We start from the raw sequence: 18959 nt of genomic DNA on the forward strand, positions 1-18959 counted from the left end.
TGAGGTCAGCAGGGGAGGACCAGGGCCCAGAGGCGTGTGTCTGCTGCCCAGGCCGTAACTGCAGAGGCAGGACTTCTCCCACCTCAAGCCCCCACCACAGCCCCACTGACCCGGCTCTGTCTCTGGGCCTGTGAGATCGGGACTCCTGGGTGTGAAGGAACAACTGGCCAGCAGCTGTGTTCTGTTTTCCATCCCATTTCCTAACTGATGGCATTGACTTTTGGAAAGAATCAGTGTGGCATCCTGGGAAGAGGAGTGGACTGCAGGACCAGGTTCCTGTCCCCAGCTCTCTCTCTCTTTTTCTCTTGGGGCCTCAGGCTCCTTTTCCATTAAGCAAGAGGCTCGACTTCCACTCCCCTTGGAAGGTTTTGCATGAAGCAGGAAAAGCAGGCATGAGAATTGCTAGTCTTAAAAGAAAATGCTTTATTGAGATGTTTCAGTTGAAGGAAACACCTTGTTTCTCTGAGTGGGGCTTTTCCGACTCCGAAGGTCCCTTTGGGCCCCTGCGCTTCCCATGAGACACCTGTGTTCCTGCTGAAGTCAGCTCAGCCGAGTCCAGTCCTGGGGCGGGGTGGGGGGCGGGATTCGGATTCCGGGACAACCGAGGGGCACCACTCAGCCACTCCGCGCCACTCCTTCTCCAGAAACATGATGTGCTTTGTCCACAGCAGACATTCCGACTGAAGGGCACCAGGGTGCCCTGTAGCCTCGTCCCTTCCAAGGGAACTGAGGCCCGAGGAATGGAGCCCCAGGCTCCCCTAACTGCTGAAATGACGTGTAATGCTTACCGGAGACGAGAGAGATGAGAATCTCTACCCGGAGATGTAGAGTATTAAATACGGTTCTGCCTGCATAAATTAACTGTACAGGTTTATGGATCCTAAAAAGATCCCAGCCATTGACATTAGTAAGCAGTTTGGAATCTGAATCCAAAGCGAGAGGGCACGGGCATACCAGCGACACACTGTTTTCAGACGTGGGGACGGGGATGCAGCTTGCCTCGACGCTCGGGCATCGGATCACGGCAGGAGCCACGCCGCCCTCGGCCTCGGGCTCCCGCAGAAGCCGGGCCAGGGGCCGGTCCCCCACGGCCTGATGGACGGTCCTCGGGACACCTCGGTGAATCTCTCGGGTAAACCGTGGGGGGTCTAGAGGTTGGGCAGCTCCGGAGAGAGAAGTGACCCTGGGGGAGGCAACAAGTAGCCCTTCAGCCTGCGGTTCCCTTGGCTCCTTGATGAAGACCAGAAAGGTTTGTTAAAGGGGAAGGGTTGCCTGGACTGGCACTTCCTTCCCCCGGCGCTGGGACAGCTGGGTCAGGGTCAGGGAACCACCAAGCAGCCTTCTTTCTCTCTGAAATCCCTGTGCTCGTTGATCTGGGTGAGGCTGGGTTCATCAGTACAGGACTGGTGACTGACGCTCACCTCCAAGGCCACCAGCTCCCCTCCCACCCAGAAGGGACCTGCCAGGAGCATCCGCTCTAGGTCAGCCCCGCCTCCCCCTCACTGGGCAGCCCCTGCGCTTCTTTGAACCCAGGGATCGGGTCACTCCGGCCCTCAGCAGGCCACCGTGGACTTTGGCCTGTGGAGTCCGGACCCTGGAGCGGGACAGCAGCCAGGATGCGAAGGTTCCACCCAGCCTCGGCCAGACCCCAAGCTTGAACCGACGGCACCCTTTCTGCAGCCCCACCTTCTAGCTCAAAACCTGCACAACCCCTTTGGCTCCTGCCCCATGTCTCTGCTCCCTTTGGAAGTGGAACTTCTGGGACGTTCTCCACTCCCTGCCTTGGGACTCCTGTGTTCTCAATATAAGCAGGCTTTCTCCGCACCACCACCACGTCTCACCAGTGCCCACCAGTGCCCACCAGTGCTTGGTACGTCTCCACCTGCCTTGTGCCTGCTCACACTCTCCAAGTGTCTTCCTTGGGCTCAGGACACTGCCCTTTGCTGTTTCGCCTCCTAGCCTCAGGCCTGGGGGCCCCCAGGGCTCAGTGCCGGCCCCTCTTCTCGGCTTCACGCCCCCTGGGGCTGACAGTTGTCACTCTCAGTGATGACACCCTGCGTCTGTCTGCAGCCTGGCCTCTCCCTCAGTCCGGGCTCAGCTGTCTAGCTGCCCACTTCATATTTCTCTCCGCGTGGGCATCTCAAGCCGACCAGGTCCAGAAATAAGCTGGCCTTCCCACAAGGCCTGCTCTGCCCACAGCCTCTCACACCTCGGTTGGGGACAGTGACATCCTCTCGTTGCTCAGCCAAAAAACCTGCAGCCCTCGCTCCTCTCTACCTGGCCTCCCCAACTCGCAGTGCATCGCTGAGTCCTGTGGGCGCCACCTTCAAAACCTACTCCCCTTTCAGACGTAACGGGTAAATACAGAACATTCCATCCCGAACAACAGAATACACATTCTTTTCAAGTGCACATGGAACATCCTTCCCAACAGACCACATGTTAGGCCACCAAACAAGCCTCAATAAACGTAAGAAGATTGAGATCATACCATACATCTTTTCCGACCACAAGGGTATGAAGCTAGAAATCACAAGAAAAACGGAAAAATGCAAACACATGGAGGCCAGACAACGTGATAACAACCAATGGGTCAATGAAGCAGTCAAAGAGAAAATTGCAAAAATAACATGGCGACGGGGGCGGCTGGCTGAGTGGGGACAGCGTGCGACTCTGGATCTCGGGGTCTTGAAGTTCGAGCCCCACGTTGGGCGTAGAGCTTCCTTAAAAATAAACAAACTTAAAAAAAAAGAAATCTAAGACAAAACAAAACCCCATTCATGTGTGCCTCCTCCCCGGGCCAAGAAGTCACCTTTTACCTGGATTCTCACTGGTCTCTGTGCGCCCCTGCTGCCCCCCTGAATTCACTCCCTCCTCAGCAGCCAGGGATCGTTCCCAGGCTCCCAGGCCGCGCCCCCTCCCATCTCAGAAAACCCAGGGGCCGCTGCACGGCTGCCCCCCCAGGGCTGCCCCCTCCCCTGTTGTCAGACACTCTGGGCGCACTTCTGCCCCCCTGCACGTCCTTCCCCTGGCGGCAGGGGGAGCACCCCCAGCTGCCCTGGCCAGCCCAGCCCCGCGGGCTGCGGCCTCCTCCCCACGGGTTTGTCTCCACAGGGCTTATCACCCCCTCACACGCTGTCTGTCCTTCCTGTCCTCTCTCTCAGCCCACAGCCATTTGTGTCATTACTCTCACCAGAATGAAGTCTTGAACGGTCTGGGATTTGGGTAGATTTCTTTCTTTTTTAAGATTTTATTTTTAAGTTATCTCTACACCCCACGCGGGGCTTGAACTCACAACCCTGAGATCAAGGGTCACGTGCTCCAGGCACCCATGGGTGGATTTCGTTTATTGCTGGGTCCCCAACACCTAAGGCCAACTTGTCCCCAGCAGGGGCCCGGGAGATGCTGGGGAGTGTGTGAGTGGTGGGCTCACGCTTCTGAGGCCTCTCCTGCTGGGGGGAGCTCTCACAGCCCAGGAGCCTCCCACCCGCCTGCCTTCGAGAGCCTTCTGGGGTCGGTCCTGCCTCCCACACAGTGGCACAGCCTGGGCCCCAACAGCTGACTCTGAGTGGGACCCAGGGTAGGAGGCTGAGCGCTCTGTGCGTTTGGGGAGCCCGAGCCGGTGCACGGGAGCACTCGGTCCCATGCTGGCCGGCACGGTGGGTGCTGCATGCGGTCCAGCCACGACCGTCATGGGCGCCATCCTCTACCTCCCAGTCCCACCCCTGTCCCTGTGTCCTGCACGTGCTGAGTCCCATTTGCTCCATTTTGCAAGCGAGGAAATGTCCCAGAAGGTTAAGTTACTCGCTCGAGGCTGCAGAGAGCCACCCGGAGCCCAGCCCTTCACCCCACAACTCCCCAGCCTCCCCAGCCTGACCCCTCAACAGCAGCCCGAGACCCTTATGCCTGCCGTGGAGCTGTGACCTCACTGGGCCAGGCGTGGGCGTTCCGGGCAGGATGGGCACAGACAGCTCAGGAGCTCAGTCTCAACACCCTACAGAGCCACCCATTTCAGCACCCATGGCTGCTGCCCCTTGGCCGGGGACCCCGCGTGGCTCCTCTAACCCTTTTTTTCCCTTGGGATGGGGCCCCTCAGGCCTGTGAGATCCACCACCCTGGGCCAAGGCAGCTGGAGAGGAGCAGTGTACCTTCCTTCCAGATCCTTTCTAGGCTTCTGTGGCTGCCACATTCTGATTCACGTAATCAGGGTCCTCGCTGTCCTCGTCTGGGCTGCCTGCCAGGGACAGAGGCACTTCCCTCGGGACTTGCTCTGTGGACCAGTGGGTAGATGGGCAGATGGTGGTCAGACTGTTCATGTGGACACACCCACACCTGTTCCCCCAGCCAGAGGCTCGGGCCCAGGCCCCAGATGCCACAAAACAGCCTGCAGGAAATGTTACACAGAACACTGTGCCGGTCCCATCTCTGGGGTTTGCCAGAGATTTCTGAGGGGCGTCCTGGTCCTGGCGTGGTTCCAGGCCACACTGATGGGCCAGAAGCCTCACTGGGAAGTCAACTGCAAGGGCTGCAGGGAGCCTTCCCTGCCTGATCCTCCCAGGCCAGGCCCCCCCGACTCTCCCTCTGCCCCAACCTGCCCGATCCTCCCAGGCCAGGCCCTCCCCAGCCTGCTGAAGCCGACCCTTCGGGAGCCCCTGCTCTCCGGCCACGTACCCACGACCCTCCTGGACTCCCGCCACTGCCGGATGGATGCTGAGTTCTGGTAATCCTCAGATCCCTCGTCGTCTGCAGGGAGATACCAGGAAAGGGGCTGGGACAGGTGGCAGCCACCGCGGCTCGTCCTCAGGCCAAGGAGGTGCCCGGGCTCGGCCCCTCAGAGAAAGAAGGGATCCTCTCCGTGCATGCTCACTAAGGCCGGGCCCCTGGGGCCTCGTCCATGTACTCGGGCAAACCGTGACTCTTTGGGCTTCGAGGCAGGTGGTACCTTTGGGTGGTGGGGGCTTCAGATCTCACCAGTGTAGGCGGGCCTGACCAAGGAGGCTTGCCCCCCGCCCAGCGTCCGGGGCTGCCGGCCTCACCTGATGCAGGGTCCTTCTGCTTGCAGATCAGCACATTCTCGTAGGAATTGGCATCATCATCATCGTCATCTGCCAGGGACGGGGTTAGGGCTGCGGTTGCTGGGGTCCCTGCCCGGCGGACCTGGCTCTTCCTCCCTCCCTCCCTTCCTCCCGCCTTCCTTTAGTAGGTGACCTGTTCTGCCAAGCCCCCAGCCCTCTGGGTCCCCCATGGGGTCTCTGAATATTCTCCTGAACAAGATTATTAGTGGATGTTGGCCTGGCTCCAGCGGCCTCTACCCTGGGCTCCTTCGTGGCCTTCTGAGGTCACCCCAAATGCATTGGGGAGGGGAGATCAGGGGACAGGGTTGCAACCAGGCAGGTGGATAGTTGGAGGGAGGGAGGCTCATTGCTATCGGGCAACGAGGGGGCAGAGAGAGCCCCTGGGGCCGAGGAGAGATGGGAAGCAGGCCTAGGCTGGTCCTAAAGCCGTACCTTCGGGCAGGGCAGGGTGGCCTTAGGCTGGATATGGCCGTAGCAGAGCCTGGCACGCCCTCATCGGCCCTGCGAGCTGAGCTGTAACGGCTGCCCCACCCAGCAGCCATCCGTGCTAAAGGGGCTCCAAGAGATGAGGGTCCCTCCCATATTTGGCAGGGGCAGGGGGGAAGAAGAGGACCCCTCTCTCTGCCCACCATGGGCCCTGCCCCCCCCAGCCCAGCATGGCCCGGGCAGGAGCCTTAGACTGGAGCACCTCTCAGCAGGCCCTGCCCGCCCTCGGTCCTCAGTTTCCTCTTCTGTAAAGCCAAGGTGTGAAGGGCCCAAGATCCCAGGCTCCTTAGAGCCTGCAGGGCTCGGGGTCTGTCAGCAAGGCTGCCCAGCCCAGGGTCTTCCTCCGAGGTCCCACATGTACTCATCAGTGGCTGCCCAGCCCTGACAGGGGCCCGCTGCCCCTGGCCCCAGCTCCCCTTCTGCTTCCCTCACCTCTGTGGCCTACTACCCTCTTCCCACTCTGCCTCCCACACATCTCTTCCCTACTCTGCTCCCGGGCTCCTGCCCCCAGCGCCAGCCTCCCCCCCTGCCCAGCTCTGCCACCCATCCAAATCGAGGCCCAGCCTCCTTCTCCTCCGCCACGGCCTTCCAACTGCCTCTGGCCTGGGGAGTCCGGCTTCTGCAGCTCAGCACCTCCTCCCCCTCCCCCTCCTCCTCTTCTACCTCACCTTCCCTGGGCTTCTGGAACTGTCCCCAGTTGTAATAGTCTGTGGTGATGGGGTCTCTGGCAAGAAAACACAGACAAGAGCAGTTGCTGGGAAGGCCGGGGTTTGGGGTGGGGGCATCGTGGGGGACAGGGATGACAGGCCTGCTCCAGCCATCATCGCCCCCCACCCCCCAGTTCTTCCCTGGTCCCTCCGTTCCTCTTCCCTGGGCCCCTGAGCCACCGAGCCTGGCTCCAGCCATCCTGACTTGTGACTCTAGGCAAGTCCCCAGCTTCCCTGGGCCTCAGTTTACCCATCTGTGAGATGAAGAGACATCCCTGAATATGGCCCCATCCTCTCTGGGGTTCATGGAACTTATCTCTGGGTGATGCAGGATGAGTCCCCCAGACAAGCTCTCTCTAGAATAGAGCCACGTCCCTGTCCCCACAAAGCCATGGCCACCGGAGGGGAAGTGAGGCTACCTGCGTGGGCCAGTGGGTTCTAGGGCAGGCAGCTTTCATAAGGGGGAAGCTTGGCGGGGGTGGGTAGGGTCGGGGAGGAAGTGCGGCCCGCAGAGGACCACTCACATGTAAGCTGCGTCGGATCCGGATCTGGATCTGTGTCTGCTCCCTGCAGAAGGAGGCGAGGATTAGGCCTGGGCACTGGGCTGTGGGCCCCACCGCGCCCCCACCTTCCAAGATCCCACCCACCTTTGCTGAAGTTCTGGTACCTGGAGGACTCAGAATCTGGAAGAAAGGCGGGGCTCATGGCTTCCTCCCGCCCCTACCCTACCCCCTTCCCCAGGGAAGGGCCTTCAAGGGCCCAGGTGTTGCCTACCTTCCCACCTTTACACCTGCTCTCTAGCCCCTCCTCCGCTAGGCCAACCCCAGGGCCTCCTAGCCCAGCTCCCCTGGCCCCCCAGGCCTCCCCTGCACAAGACCTGTCCCACCTCACCCCTACCCCCACCCCTGTGTCTGAGGGCCACTCACCCTCGAGGCTGGGGGAGAACCGCAGCAGCTTGTCCTTCCTGCAGGAAAGGGGGAAGGGGGGGGGCTGAGGGCGGCCAGGTGGGGAAGAGGCCTTGGGGTTTCCGAACCACAGCCCCACAGCCCCCTCGTGGGGCCTTTACAATCCAGCTCTGGGGCTCTGAGGTCCAAGGTCTTGGCCTGAGCTCAGCCAGGTGGGGACCCCAGGGCCCTCCTTCCCATTGCCTCCTATGGGGCTGTGACCCCTCTGGGCCTGGGACAGGGGGCTTACTCCTACCTTGTTGCTGCCACATTGGAATCTGTGTCCCCCAGGGGCCCTGGCCAGGCCTGCCTGACCACTGCAAAGGAAAGGGGGTGTTGTCTGGGCCTCCAGGCCAGCCTGCCAGTGCCGTCCCCCCACTTCACCAGATTGGGCCTGGTCACCATCCCCATATGGACACCCCCAACCCCAAGCCCAATCCCTGGACCCTGCGGTTCGGGGAACTCACAGGAATAGGTCTGGGCCACTGCAAAGTTCTGTTGATCCTCTTCCCTGGAAAAACATGGAGCTGTGCTGAGCCAGGGCCCAGCCTCCCACAGCCCAAGGGACAGAGAAACAGAAGAGATGGACAGACAGGGACGAGAGAGGGGAGGGACAGACCAGGGCGAGAGTGAGAAGGAGCTGCTATCCCTCTGGGCCTCAGATCCAGGACACCCTGATGCCCCCATTTTCTGGACTGCTCCCCAGCCCCGCCCACCCTTCTCGCACGGCCCCGAGCTGGAGCCAGCTGCCTCCACGGCCTCCCCAGGAACCCCGGAGATGGTGCGGAGGGTCTGTGGGCAGGGCTGGGGAGGTGGCCCTCAGATTCTGAGGTGAGAGTCGGGCGACCCTTCAGGGACTTCAACCAGAGTAACTTCAACCCTTCTTGAGATTTTCAAACACACCATTTACTTCCAAGTAACCAGCAAGGTAACTTCAAGGCTTAGCAGACACAGCAAGGTACCTGGCCATGCCCAGCGTCCCCTTCTTCCTCTGAAGTGGATTTTTATTTAGGCCCATCTAAAAGACTGTATTTTCCAGCCTCCCTTGTGCCTGAGTAAGGCCATGTGATTAAGCTCTAGTCAATGAAATGAAAGCCAAGATTGTTGGGACTTCCAGGAAAACTCCTTTAGAGGAAGCACTGCCAACAGGGGTGCACCCTTTTTGTCCTTGTCCTTCATTCTTACTACTGCCTGGAACACACAGGTGAGGGCTGGAGCTCTAGCTGCCATTTTGGATCATGAAGTTCCCTTGAGGATGGAAGCCACCGCCAAGGATGGTAGGGCAGATTAGCTAGACATGAAAGCCTTTTGGGTTCCTCCTCTGGACCAGAAGGGATACCTCACCCAGCCTTCCAGGAGCTCCCAGGGTGGCTGGGGTGTGTGTGTGTCAGGGTGACCTGATTTTGGAAGGATGCCCTAAGTGCACGGGCAGGACTGAACCCAAGTGAAGTGGGGAGAACCCAAGTGAAGTGGGGAGAACCCAAGTCTCCCCTCCCACCTCCTCCTGCCCAGGCCCAGCTTCCCACTTCCCACTATGAGAGAGTTTCACTTCTGGCTCAAACAGCCTATGTTTTTAACATCAATCAGAGGCCGGGAGTGGGCAGGCACTGAGAGGAGGGGAGAGAAGGGGAGGTACTGGGGAGGTCTGCCTGGGGGCAGGGACAGCGGGGGGGGGGGGGGGGGGGGGGGAAGGGGAGGGGGAGGTGGCCGGGGTGGGCAGCCCCAGTGGAGGCTGTGGGCTGGTGAGCCAGAGGACCAAGTGGCCAGAAAAGCCTGGAAAAGTCCAGCCCCGGCCCCAGGGGTGGGCATGGATGGGGACATTCTATTTTCAAATTTCATTGTGGTTTTTCAGTTGCAAAAGGAAATGAGAGAGGGTGTGTGCGCGCATTTGTACATGAGTTCCTTCCCCAGGCACACACACACAGGGGCGGGGAGAGGAGCGCGTGCCTGAGCAGGAGTGGGGGGGTGGGGGGGTGTGAGTGGGCGTGCTGACCCCTTCACATGTATGCACGCAGGGCTCAGAGGCCCCAGGCGCTTGGTCGGTCACTTTCCTGCTCAGCGCAAGGACACCAGGGGCCGCCCCCCTCCCTCCCTGGGTTGTCCTTGGGCCACACCTTGGTCTGCAGTGTCCCTCACGGCTGACCCTCCCAGGGCTCATACATAGAGCAGCTCGCCTGCCCCCGAGGTGCCTGGAGCTCCATCCAGCCGGATCCAGCTGCCCAGCCTGGGGTCAGTGACACCCCCCCCCCCCCCCGCCCCGCATTTCCTCTCTACCCCTACTTCCCTGTTCCTAGCTCCTCTGTGGCTCCCTGGGCCCTTCGGACAAAGGCCATGGGCTCTCCTCCCTCCTCATCCAGCTCCTGCTTCTCATCTCAACATATGTCCACACGTGCCACCTCTTCCCCCGAAGAAAATGTCCAGCCCAGTCCTGCGGGGCAACCACCCACGCTGTTCTCTCTCTGGAATGTCCCCTTTTGCCTTCTTTCTCTCTTAACATCCTCCCCACCTCCTCCATCGGGCCTTCCCAACCCCCCGAGGGCATGCCCACATCCTCCCGGAGCTCTGTTAGGGGAGACTTGCACACAGCTCACATTTTGCTTTGTGCCCCGTTTCTGTTCCCCACACTGCCTGGGAGGGCAGGAGTCTCTGTCAACCCCCAGCACCAGCACAGTGGGCTCCCCCGGGCTGAGGGGCAGAGGGGGGATCTCTGGAGATGCAGGGGGGCATGCTGGAGAGTGGCACCTCCTCCCCCCAAAGCCCTCCCGGACCAGGTTGAGGGCAGGCGCATCGACAGCCCCGAGGGTCCCTCCCTCCCTCCCTCCCTCCCTGGATGCTCAGGACCCATTAGAGCCCGGTGTGGAGGAGGTGGGAGGGGGTGAGGGAAGGGGTGCGTGGACACACGAGGGGACGCCCGTGTAGATGCCCACAGCCAGGGCACACGAAGTCCCTGGGCTGGGGACACCGAGGCACTCACGAGCTCCTCTGCTCATAGATCTTCTCGGACTTCTTCACAGCTGCAAGAACAAAACCAGATTAGTGAGCGTCCCCAAGCTGGGATGGGAACTGAGATCTGAGGTCCCTCTCTGTGCCCTGGGCAGGCCTCAGATGGGATGTGTGGGCCAGACCGCCAAACCCTGTGGGCCACCCGTCATGGACAGGGTGCTTGTTCTCCACCTATTAGGAGAGCAGAGCGTGGAGAAGGTGGATGCTGCAGACAGCGCAGTAGGCCCCCTCCCCCATTTTTCCAGAACATTCCCCTGCCCCAGACCCCTTGACCCAGCAAAACCAAAGCCCCACGATGAGCCAGACCCATTGTCTTCAGGGGTAGTTTAGGAGCTTTCTCCCTGCCTCGTGAAACTTCTCTGACTGCCCTTGGACCTCAGCCAGGGCTGGGGACCCAAGCACGCCCTTACCTGGGCGGGAGCAGCGCACGCACAGGCCGGCCACCGTCCCCAGCAGCAGCAGCAGGGCCACTCCGGGCCACAGCAGCTCGCTCTCCACATTCATGTCCACTCCTGGCCACGCGTCCTGTGGTGCTGCAAAGTAGAACCCTCTGTGACCAGCCCTCCAGAGTCTCCCCGAGTCGGCTGTCTGTCACCCCCGTCCCAACAGCCCAGCAGCTGAGCCCAGGCCATGGGAGTACCATTTCCCCTTCCTGTCGGAGGACCGGGTCAGGCCGCAGCCAGCCCTGCTCCCCCATCTGACCCCAGACCGGCACCCTGGCTCCCCAGGGCCAACCCCAACACTTGGTAAGTGCTGGAAGGTTCTGGGGACCCACCAGACAGCACCATGTGTACGTGCCTCAAACGTGCCCTCGCTTAATACACAAAACCACCCATGGCAGGGAGAGGCTCCCAACATTTCACAAATACAGAAAGTGAGGCTGGGGATCCCAGCTGCAAAGGGGAAGGACAGGATTCAAATTCTGGCCTCCGGACCCTAACTCTGGCTCTGCATCCTTTTGCCTCCTATGAACCCAGCTTTTCTCCCGGAGCTTAGTCCATGGCCCCTTCCACACGGGAGCCCTGGCAGCCACCACGCACCCCAGGGTGCTTCTCTGCCCCTTCCATGCCCCCCCCCCAAAACTGGTGCAGAGCTGGGAGTGGGATTTTTGTACTTTCTTTCTTTAGTAAAAAAGATTTTATTTATTTGTCAGAGAGAGAGAGCACAAGCAGGGGGAGCGGCAGGCAGAGGGAGAAGCAGACTCCCCACTGAGCAGGGAGCCCAACGAGGGACTCAATCCCAGGACCCTGGAATCATGATCTGAGCGAAAGGCAGACTCTCAACTGAGCCGAAGGCAGGCGCTTAACCAACTGAGCCACCCAGGCATCCTGGGGTTACCATTCTTCAAACACAGGGAGGGGGGTCCTGAGGGCATAAGGGGAAGAAGGGTGCTCTGGGTAGAGACCTCTGGGTGGGCTGCCCAGGGCTGGTGGAGGTGGGATGTGCTGGGAGGGGAACTCTGAGGGGTGAGGAGGCTCTGAACCCCACCTGGCACTGGGTCACTGATGGGTCAGTGACTGGTCCCAGTGGTGGAGAAATGCTATGATGGCCAGCCCTTGGCGAAGCCACAGGCAGCCACACACCAGGGCCTGGGGAGGGCAAGTACAGCCCTCTTTAAGGGGCTTCCAAGGAGGATCTTTGCAACTAGAGAGACTCAGTCTCCTGGCCGTGGCCAGGGACACAGCTGAGGGCCACAGTGGGGTCTCCAAGGGGGCCCTGCCCCATGGCAGGCATGTGGAGCCCACATCCCTGAGCGCCCCCTCTGTGCATATAATTTTTCCCGGCTCGGCCACCCAGGAGGAGGGTTTCTCCCCACTTCACAGCTGGGGAAGGCGAGGCTCGGGGAGAAGCTGAGCTCTGTACTGCCCAGCTCCTGTTTTGGGCTCCCCTGAGGCCTCGGCTGCACCCGGCTGTCCCCATCACCTCTCCGAGCTTCCCGAACCCTCACGGCACAAATGACAAGGAGCCTCTGAGCCACAATGAGCCTCCATTGGGGCTGTCCTGGAGAAGCTGCCTCTCCTTCCCCAAACACCAGGGGAGTCAGTGGGAACACAAGAATTCTCAAACCTCGGGATGGGATAGGAGGGTATCCGTGGGGAGCCCCCTGCTCTGGGGGCCTGGGCACTGCCCTTCCAGCCTGCACACCCTCCTCCTTCCACCCACCACGGCTGCACCGGGGCAGGCTCTCTGCAAGCCCCAAGGGGTTGGGAGCACCAGGTGGTAGAGGGAGGACTCCTGCCTGTGCCGTGGGGTCTGTTGGCCTCAGCCTTCTCATCTATAAAATGGGGATCAACCCAGTGCCTTCCTCAAAGAACTGCTGGCTTATATAAGCAGTCTGGCCTATTGTCTGGGCTTCCCAGAGAGAAACCTGCTCTTCATTCTGGCCGGCTGGTTTGGGGGAACTCCCTCGTGCTCCCAAGGCCTGGCATTTGAGGCCCCAGGATCTGGCCTGCTGACCTTCGTGGCCATCCCAGGGAAGGGCGGCCCTCCATCCCAGGGGATCCTGGCCACCAGAGAGCCCTCTTGCTTCCTGGACGCCCCTGCTCTCCTGGGACAAGCAGCACGGTCGGGGTGCCCCCAGTCCCGGTCCACCCCATCCGCCTGGCACTGGGGGAGGGAGGCGGGGAGCACGAGAATGCCAAATGGGCCTCCGCTGTTGAAGCCCGGCATTGCTGGCCTTTGGTAGCCCCTCAGAAATGCGGAAATGATGACACTCATCCCTCGGGTTTGTCATGAGGCCCAGCATCGAGTGATGCAGAAGGTGGGGGAGACACGGTTCGATGACTACTGTGCGTTGCCATCATCACGGTCCCTGTGGGAGGGGAAGGGGCAGCCTTTTGGGGGTGGGGGGCAGCAGCGGACAGCGCGGAGCAAACTTACCAGAGCCTCCCTCCACCTCGGGCAGTTGTGCTGGGCCCCAGGGCAGGCTAGGATCAGCCCAAGCCCCTCAGTTGTCACAGACACGCCAAGTGTCATGTGGGAGATGCCCGGGAGGAGAGCAAGGCCCAGAGAGGCGGGCACTGGGTCCAAATTCACCCGGCTGGCCAGTCACAGAGCCAGGATCCCCAGGCTCAGGCCGGCTGACCCCCAAGGCCCTCCCTGATCTTTGACCCCTGTCTTATATTACCTTTTTAAGAACCATGAAATATTTTTTATAAGAGCGTTTTGGGGAATGTGCCCGCGGCTGCCCCCAGACTGAGTCAATCAGCCCTCCGGCCTGGCTTTCCCACCCAGGTTCTGAGGGCGGGCGGAAGAGGGCTGGGGGAGGAGGCTGAGCCCCCAAGAGAGGCAGGCCCAGTGGCCCCATGAGGGCCCCAAGGGGCAGGCAGGGCTGGGTGGGGTGGGGAGGCGAGGAGGCCACAGGCCGAGGTGCTGCAGGCCAAAATAGCACAAAGGGAAGTGCGCAGTTCTCAGATGAACAAAGTTTGCAACAGTCGGGCTGGGGGAAAGCCCTCGGGGCTGGGCTGGGCAAGCCTCAGTGTACCAGCCTCCGGCCCGGAAAGGGCCCAATCTCCCGCCCGCCTTGGGCTGTGCATGGGGACGCGGAGGCCTCCCAGGGCCACAGAGTGGGCTGTGGGGTAGGAACTGAGCGAGAGGTTCGGTGGAGCCCTGGGAAGGCTTCATCGGAGGGGCTCTGCTCTGACACCTGCTCTGTTTTCCCATGTCAGCTCGGCCTTCAGCTAAGGCCGACCCAGGGGCCTCTAATGGAGGTTCCTACCACTCAGGTGGCCAGTGTGGGGGCCTGGACAGCCCTGGTCCTGGGGCAGAGGTGAGGGATGGTGACGGCCAGGGTCGAGGAGCTCCCCAGCAGAGAGCTGGTGGGCCAGGCTGGGGGCTGGGCAGGGGCGGCGGGAGGGCTGCTTCCGTCTGGCTTGGGGGAGGCAGGCCCTGGGCACACTTGGCCGGAGGGTCTAACTCATCCTCCCATAGCTTAGTGGCAGGTATGTTACAGTCCCTTTTTTCAGATGGAGAAACCAAGGCCCATGGGTCAGGCCCCTCGCCTGTCCCTGGAAGCGATGAGACCACACTGGGGGCTTCCCAGGCCTGTGTAGGCTGGGCTGGGGAAGGCGAGGGTGGGAAAGTGCCTGAGCCCCAGAAACGGGCTGCCCTCTGAGTGCCGCAGGGGCCAGAGAGAGGGCTCCCTAGCCAGGGCCGCCAGGGCAGCACTGGGGCCAAGCGAAGGAGGGCCGGGTGTCCTGGCATCTTCCCACAGCCCCCAGCCAGGCACCCCCCACAGCCCTCTGCAGGCCATTCCCACCCCGGGGGGGGGGGTTGGTGGGAGGCAGCCTCAGGACCCCTGCACCGGGCTAGGCTCCAGGCGCTCCCGAGAAAGACTTACCTGGGAGTTGGGGGCTCCTACTGCGGCCACCTCATCCTGAGCCCACACACCTGCCCGAGCGGACGCCGACACCGCAGATACTGGCGGGCAGCAGGCGAGGCAACGGGCTTCCTGTCAGCCCCTGAATCATCCCTCACACATCCGCTGCTCGGCCGGACCGGCTCTGCTGTGAACAGACGGGGACGCAGAGACACTCGCAGAGACAGGGAGAGACACTGAGAGACAGGGGAGAGAGAGAGACAGACATGCACACAGGCTCAGAGAGGACAAAGACACGGACACACACACACACACACACACACACACACACACACAAAATATACACACGTAACCTAAGTCACACAAAGAGGAAGAGACACACAGAGGGCCGGGGAGAAAGAGAACGAAGTAGGGGTGCTCACACGGACACACACACAGGCAGCCAGGGAGCAGGAAGACATGGAGACACACACACACCCAGAGAGGGAGAGGACCAGACACACACACACACACAGAAAAAATATATAAGCAGGGAGAGGCTGAGACACAGACAGACAGACAGACAGACGCACACGGCATACACAGAGACGCAGTGTCCTTTCTTCTCTAGGGACAAGCAAAGCCCGAGCCGGAGATACACCAGGAGACACAGACAGATGACAGAGACCCACAGATCCTCAGAGACGCACAGAGGGAGAGAGCAAGAGAGAGACACTCAGGGAGCAGGAGTGCCAGAGAACAGGACACATGCACACACGGACATACACATGGACACCCGCGCTTGCTCCCACGGAACATGGGGCAGAGGGATGCGGGGCAGGCGCACGCCAGGGCGGGCCGAACAACGCCGCAGCTGGCCAGCCATAGCGCCAGAGGAAGCAGGACAGGGAGGCAAGCTCAAGGACAGGAGAACGGCGAACGATCCACAAGCCATGGTTCCCCCCTACTCCTCCCCACCCCAGTTCCTAGAAGCCCCCTCCTGCAGCTGCTGCTCCTGCCATCACTGTCACCGGCTCCTGGGGGGCCCATAAACATACAGGGTGCTTCTGGGCCTCCTGTTACTGGGCATTAAGCGACTGGCCCAAAGCCATCAAACTCCTGGTGGCACCTCCATTCCCAGGAGACCCCAGGGAAACCCCTGTCAGTCTGGCATTTCAGAACCTGGGTTTCCTGGTCGCAGGGGCCCATCTGAGCAGGAGACTGGGTTTCTCTTTCAGCCCCAGGGACCCCTCTGGGCCAGAGGACTGGGTTTCTCTTTCAGCCTGTCCCGGGTGGCCAGGGCTCAGACAGGAGGCCCAGCCCCAAAGGCCAGGGCCAGAAGCTGCCTGCAGCTGCCACCTAGTGGGAAAGAAGGGTAGTGCGCCAGCCGAGCCTTGATGTAGGGGGATCCTGTGGGCCTCGCTGCCAGGAGCTTGTCCCCACCCCTTGGCCCGCTCGAGCTGTGTCTGACTCCCAGAACTGCGCCTGTGAGGGCACCACCACACTCCTTTGTTCCCCGCTGAGCAATGCTGCACTCAGTTCCCTTGGTAACCAGCCCCCTGGATGTCACTAATACAGGCACGAGGCCAGAGGCCCATGGAAGCTATGCTGCATTTGAACCCAGACCCTGAAGTCTCCAGTCTGTTGTCTTCCCAGCACCCACAAGTGCAGGGAGGTCGGTGGGTGCATGCCAGCAACTCTCCTTGCTGGGACCACCTGCCTGACCCCCACTCACACGACCTGGCCGAGCCGGCCTCGGTGTCTGTTGGTCCCTGGACTGTGGGTTTCCAGCTGGCAGAAACCGACAGAGGCTCCCCCTGTCCAATGAGAAGGAGCTGTCTTACACCTGGCTTCTGTCTTGGGCCTTGGCAATGGCAGAAGTGACCTCTAACCACTGGCAGTCTAACCAGGTCAATCTGCAGTGAGACCTAGGAGCCCTCAGACCCTCTCTGAGCCCATTTCCCATCTAAATAATGGGGGCTGGTCAACCGGAGACCCTTTTCTGTACGTGAGTGGAAAAAGGATGCTTCCCCCTTCTAGGCAATTTTCAAAGTCCTCCAAGGTTCTATTTTATTTATAAACCATTGGGTTGACTTAGAAAATAAGCTTTGAAAACTGGACAGTTCACGTCCAGTTGTGTTAATTCTAGTGCCCTTAAGGTTTAAATTTGTTTATAATTCAGTGGTTTTTGTGTATTACACATTTCTCGTGACCATTTAAACCACTTTTCAGTGTGCGATTCAGTGGCCCTACATTCAGTGTCGTACGACCATCAGCACGCTCCAGCGCTAAACCTTTTTCGTCACTCCAGAGACACCTGGCTTTCCAGTTCACTCAGTACCTGCCGTGCGCACATTGGTGACCCAATCAAGATACCCAGGCGGCAATGCAACAGCTCTGACAACTTAGCGATTCCAAGCTGAGACTCTTCTGGGGTCACATATATCATCCTAAAGGCTGATGGGAAGCTACGCGTTTTCTTCAAGAAAATCACCTGGAGAAGTGTGTGGGACATTCTAGAACCCCCCGGAGCCCGCATATGTCATCTGCCACCCCAACCCGTCTTAAGGTGCAAATGAGCCTCCCCCCACCCCCTCCTCCCTCCCCAGCCAGTTCTGACATCTGTTTTTGGCTGTGAACTCACTACCCAAAGGAGCTTGTCCTAGAGTATCATTCTTCTGCCTCCCCCAACCTCAGGACCCGCTTCATTTGCCTTGTCCTCTACGTGCAGGTAGATTTCTCAAGGGTTTTGTGTTTTTAAAAAGTACCATGCTGTCAGCACCTGGGTGTATTTTCCATCTACCGTGTTGCGGTCCGATGCTGTGTGTGCCTTCACGGTTCATTCCCTCATCTGAATACAGCTTTTGCTGCCGTGAATGTTTTCTCTGAGGCACATCCCCGGGGGCGGGGGGGCGACAATGGGCTGTAGAACATGGAAACATTCCATTTGCAAGCTAAGGCCCCAAGTGTAGTTCCCACTTACACGCTCCTCTGTAAGACATGAGACCCACATGCTCTCTAGCAACCAGGTTTGTCAGGCCGTGATGTCTGCCACCCGAACGGCCGTGCGGTAGTAATTCTGCTCTTGGTGATCTCGATTTAGTAGCCAGGACTGCTCGTGCGGCGGAATATCATTCATCTCATTTTGTTTACATTTTGATAAAGTACGTCAAGTATCTAGTGAGCGCACTCTCAATTTCAAGAGCTTAATAATGCATGTGATCAAGACCCCGACCAAATTCGAGGGACCCTGGTGTTATCTACGGGATCCCTGGGCTACCTGAAGAGCTTCTCTCCTGTCTCTCCCTCCAGCCCGTTCAGGAAGTTCTGGGCCACTGATGACTTCACGAACGTTTACCTTACCTCCGACAGTGAACAGACAGGTACAGGAAACAGTCCCCTGCAGGGCCCAAACGGAATGCCAAAGAGCTTGCTTTTATTTGTAGATTTGGTATTTTACACCTAGAGGGTGGTTATGAGGGGGGAAGAGATTGGTAGTAGGTTATAGTTAAGCACATTACTTCGGTTCATGTTCATGGCAAAAAACTGCCGAGGGAAGCCTCTGAGATGTGGGCATTTAGAAGCCTGGGAACCTCATGTAAGCATCGAACATCTCACCGCGGTTCAACATTGGCCAAAGAACACACAAAAGACAAGAGCAAAGCGCTCACCCAAAGGGCAGACGTGGCCAGGCCCAGGCCAGAGGCTCCCGAGCAAGCACCAGGAGCCCTGCCCAAACACCCTGCCAGCCATGTGGTCTCCCTGCAGCCGGGGGGGCTGTGTCATGGCCCTGCCCGCCGGGCACCCTGGGTCTGGGGGAGCATAGGGCAAGAGAGCCACCTGTGACACACGGAGGATCGCTTACAAAGCCCGGGATGGGACACCCTGTCTGCCTCCCCTTCCCGACCAAGAAGGCCCGTGCACAACACTGGGCTGTAGCAGGTCCTACGGCTGTTATCACTTGGAGAACAGACCTCGCACAGGCTAGTGGCCCTGCATGACCCCAGCAGCGGGTGTAATCTGAGAAGAGGACAGAGAGAAACAACAGGGTATTTAAAGTACTCCTGGTGAAAAGAGCCAATTGTAAGGCTTTAAAGAAACAACAGGGGGCGCCTGGCTGGCTAGTCGGTGGAACGTGCGACTCTTGATCCCGGGGTTGTTAAGTTCGAGCCCCATGGTGGGTGCAGAGTTTGCTTCAAACAAACCAACCAAAAAAATAAAGACACAAGCAGGTGCAAGAACCCCTAGGGGCCGCAGAGCACCGTCTGGCCACATGCACGAAAAAGAGCTGCTGTTTCTAGCGAGTCTCAAGCAAGAGCTGCTTTACAGGCTCTTCTCGGTCTTGAGTTGCTCAACCAAGTAACCTCCTTCAACTAGAAAGCCAGGCTATTCCTTAGAGATCCTGACTCAAGAGTGGAGGCCAGGCAACGCCAGCACCCTCCTCCGT

General features: G+C 59.8%; 1 protein-coding gene across 3 annotated transcripts; it reads right to left on the reverse strand.

The window, feature by feature from the left end:
• Nucleotides 1-403: 403 nt before the first annotated feature.
• On the reverse strand, nt 404-18697 carry LAT2 (linker for activation of T cells family member 2). 3 transcript variants are annotated; one of them, XM_026515969.4, is made up of 13 exons: nt 14555-18697; nt 10626-10748; nt 10187-10226; nt 7680-7723; nt 7469-7529; nt 7195-7232; nt 6916-6951; nt 6793-6835; nt 6230-6285; nt 5037-5105; nt 4672-4743; nt 4149-4270; nt 404-1183 (listed from the first exon to the last, which is right to left on the reverse strand). In XM_026515969.4, exons 2-12 carry the CDS (start codon nt 10717-10719, stop codon nt 4167-4169), a joined length of 657 nt encoding a protein of 218 aa, XP_026371754.1. In that variant the 5' UTR covers nt 10720-10748; nt 14555-18697; the 3' UTR covers nt 404-1183; nt 4149-4166. The 3 variants fall into 3 exon arrangements, with proteins under 3 accessions (XP_026371754.1, XP_048080497.1, XP_026371758.1); XM_048224540.2 differs by having other exon boundaries at nt 4149-4234; nt 14555-17056; XM_026515973.4 differs by lacking the exon at nt 6916-6951.
• Nucleotides 18698-18959: the final 262 nt, after the last annotated feature.

The sequence above is a fragment of the Ursus arctos genome, unplaced genomic scaffold (genome assembly GCF_023065955.2).
Source record: "Ursus arctos isolate Adak ecotype North America unplaced genomic scaffold, UrsArc2.0 scaffold_2, whole genome shotgun sequence".
NCBI lineage: Eukaryota > Metazoa > Chordata > Mammalia > Carnivora > Ursidae > Ursus > Ursus arctos.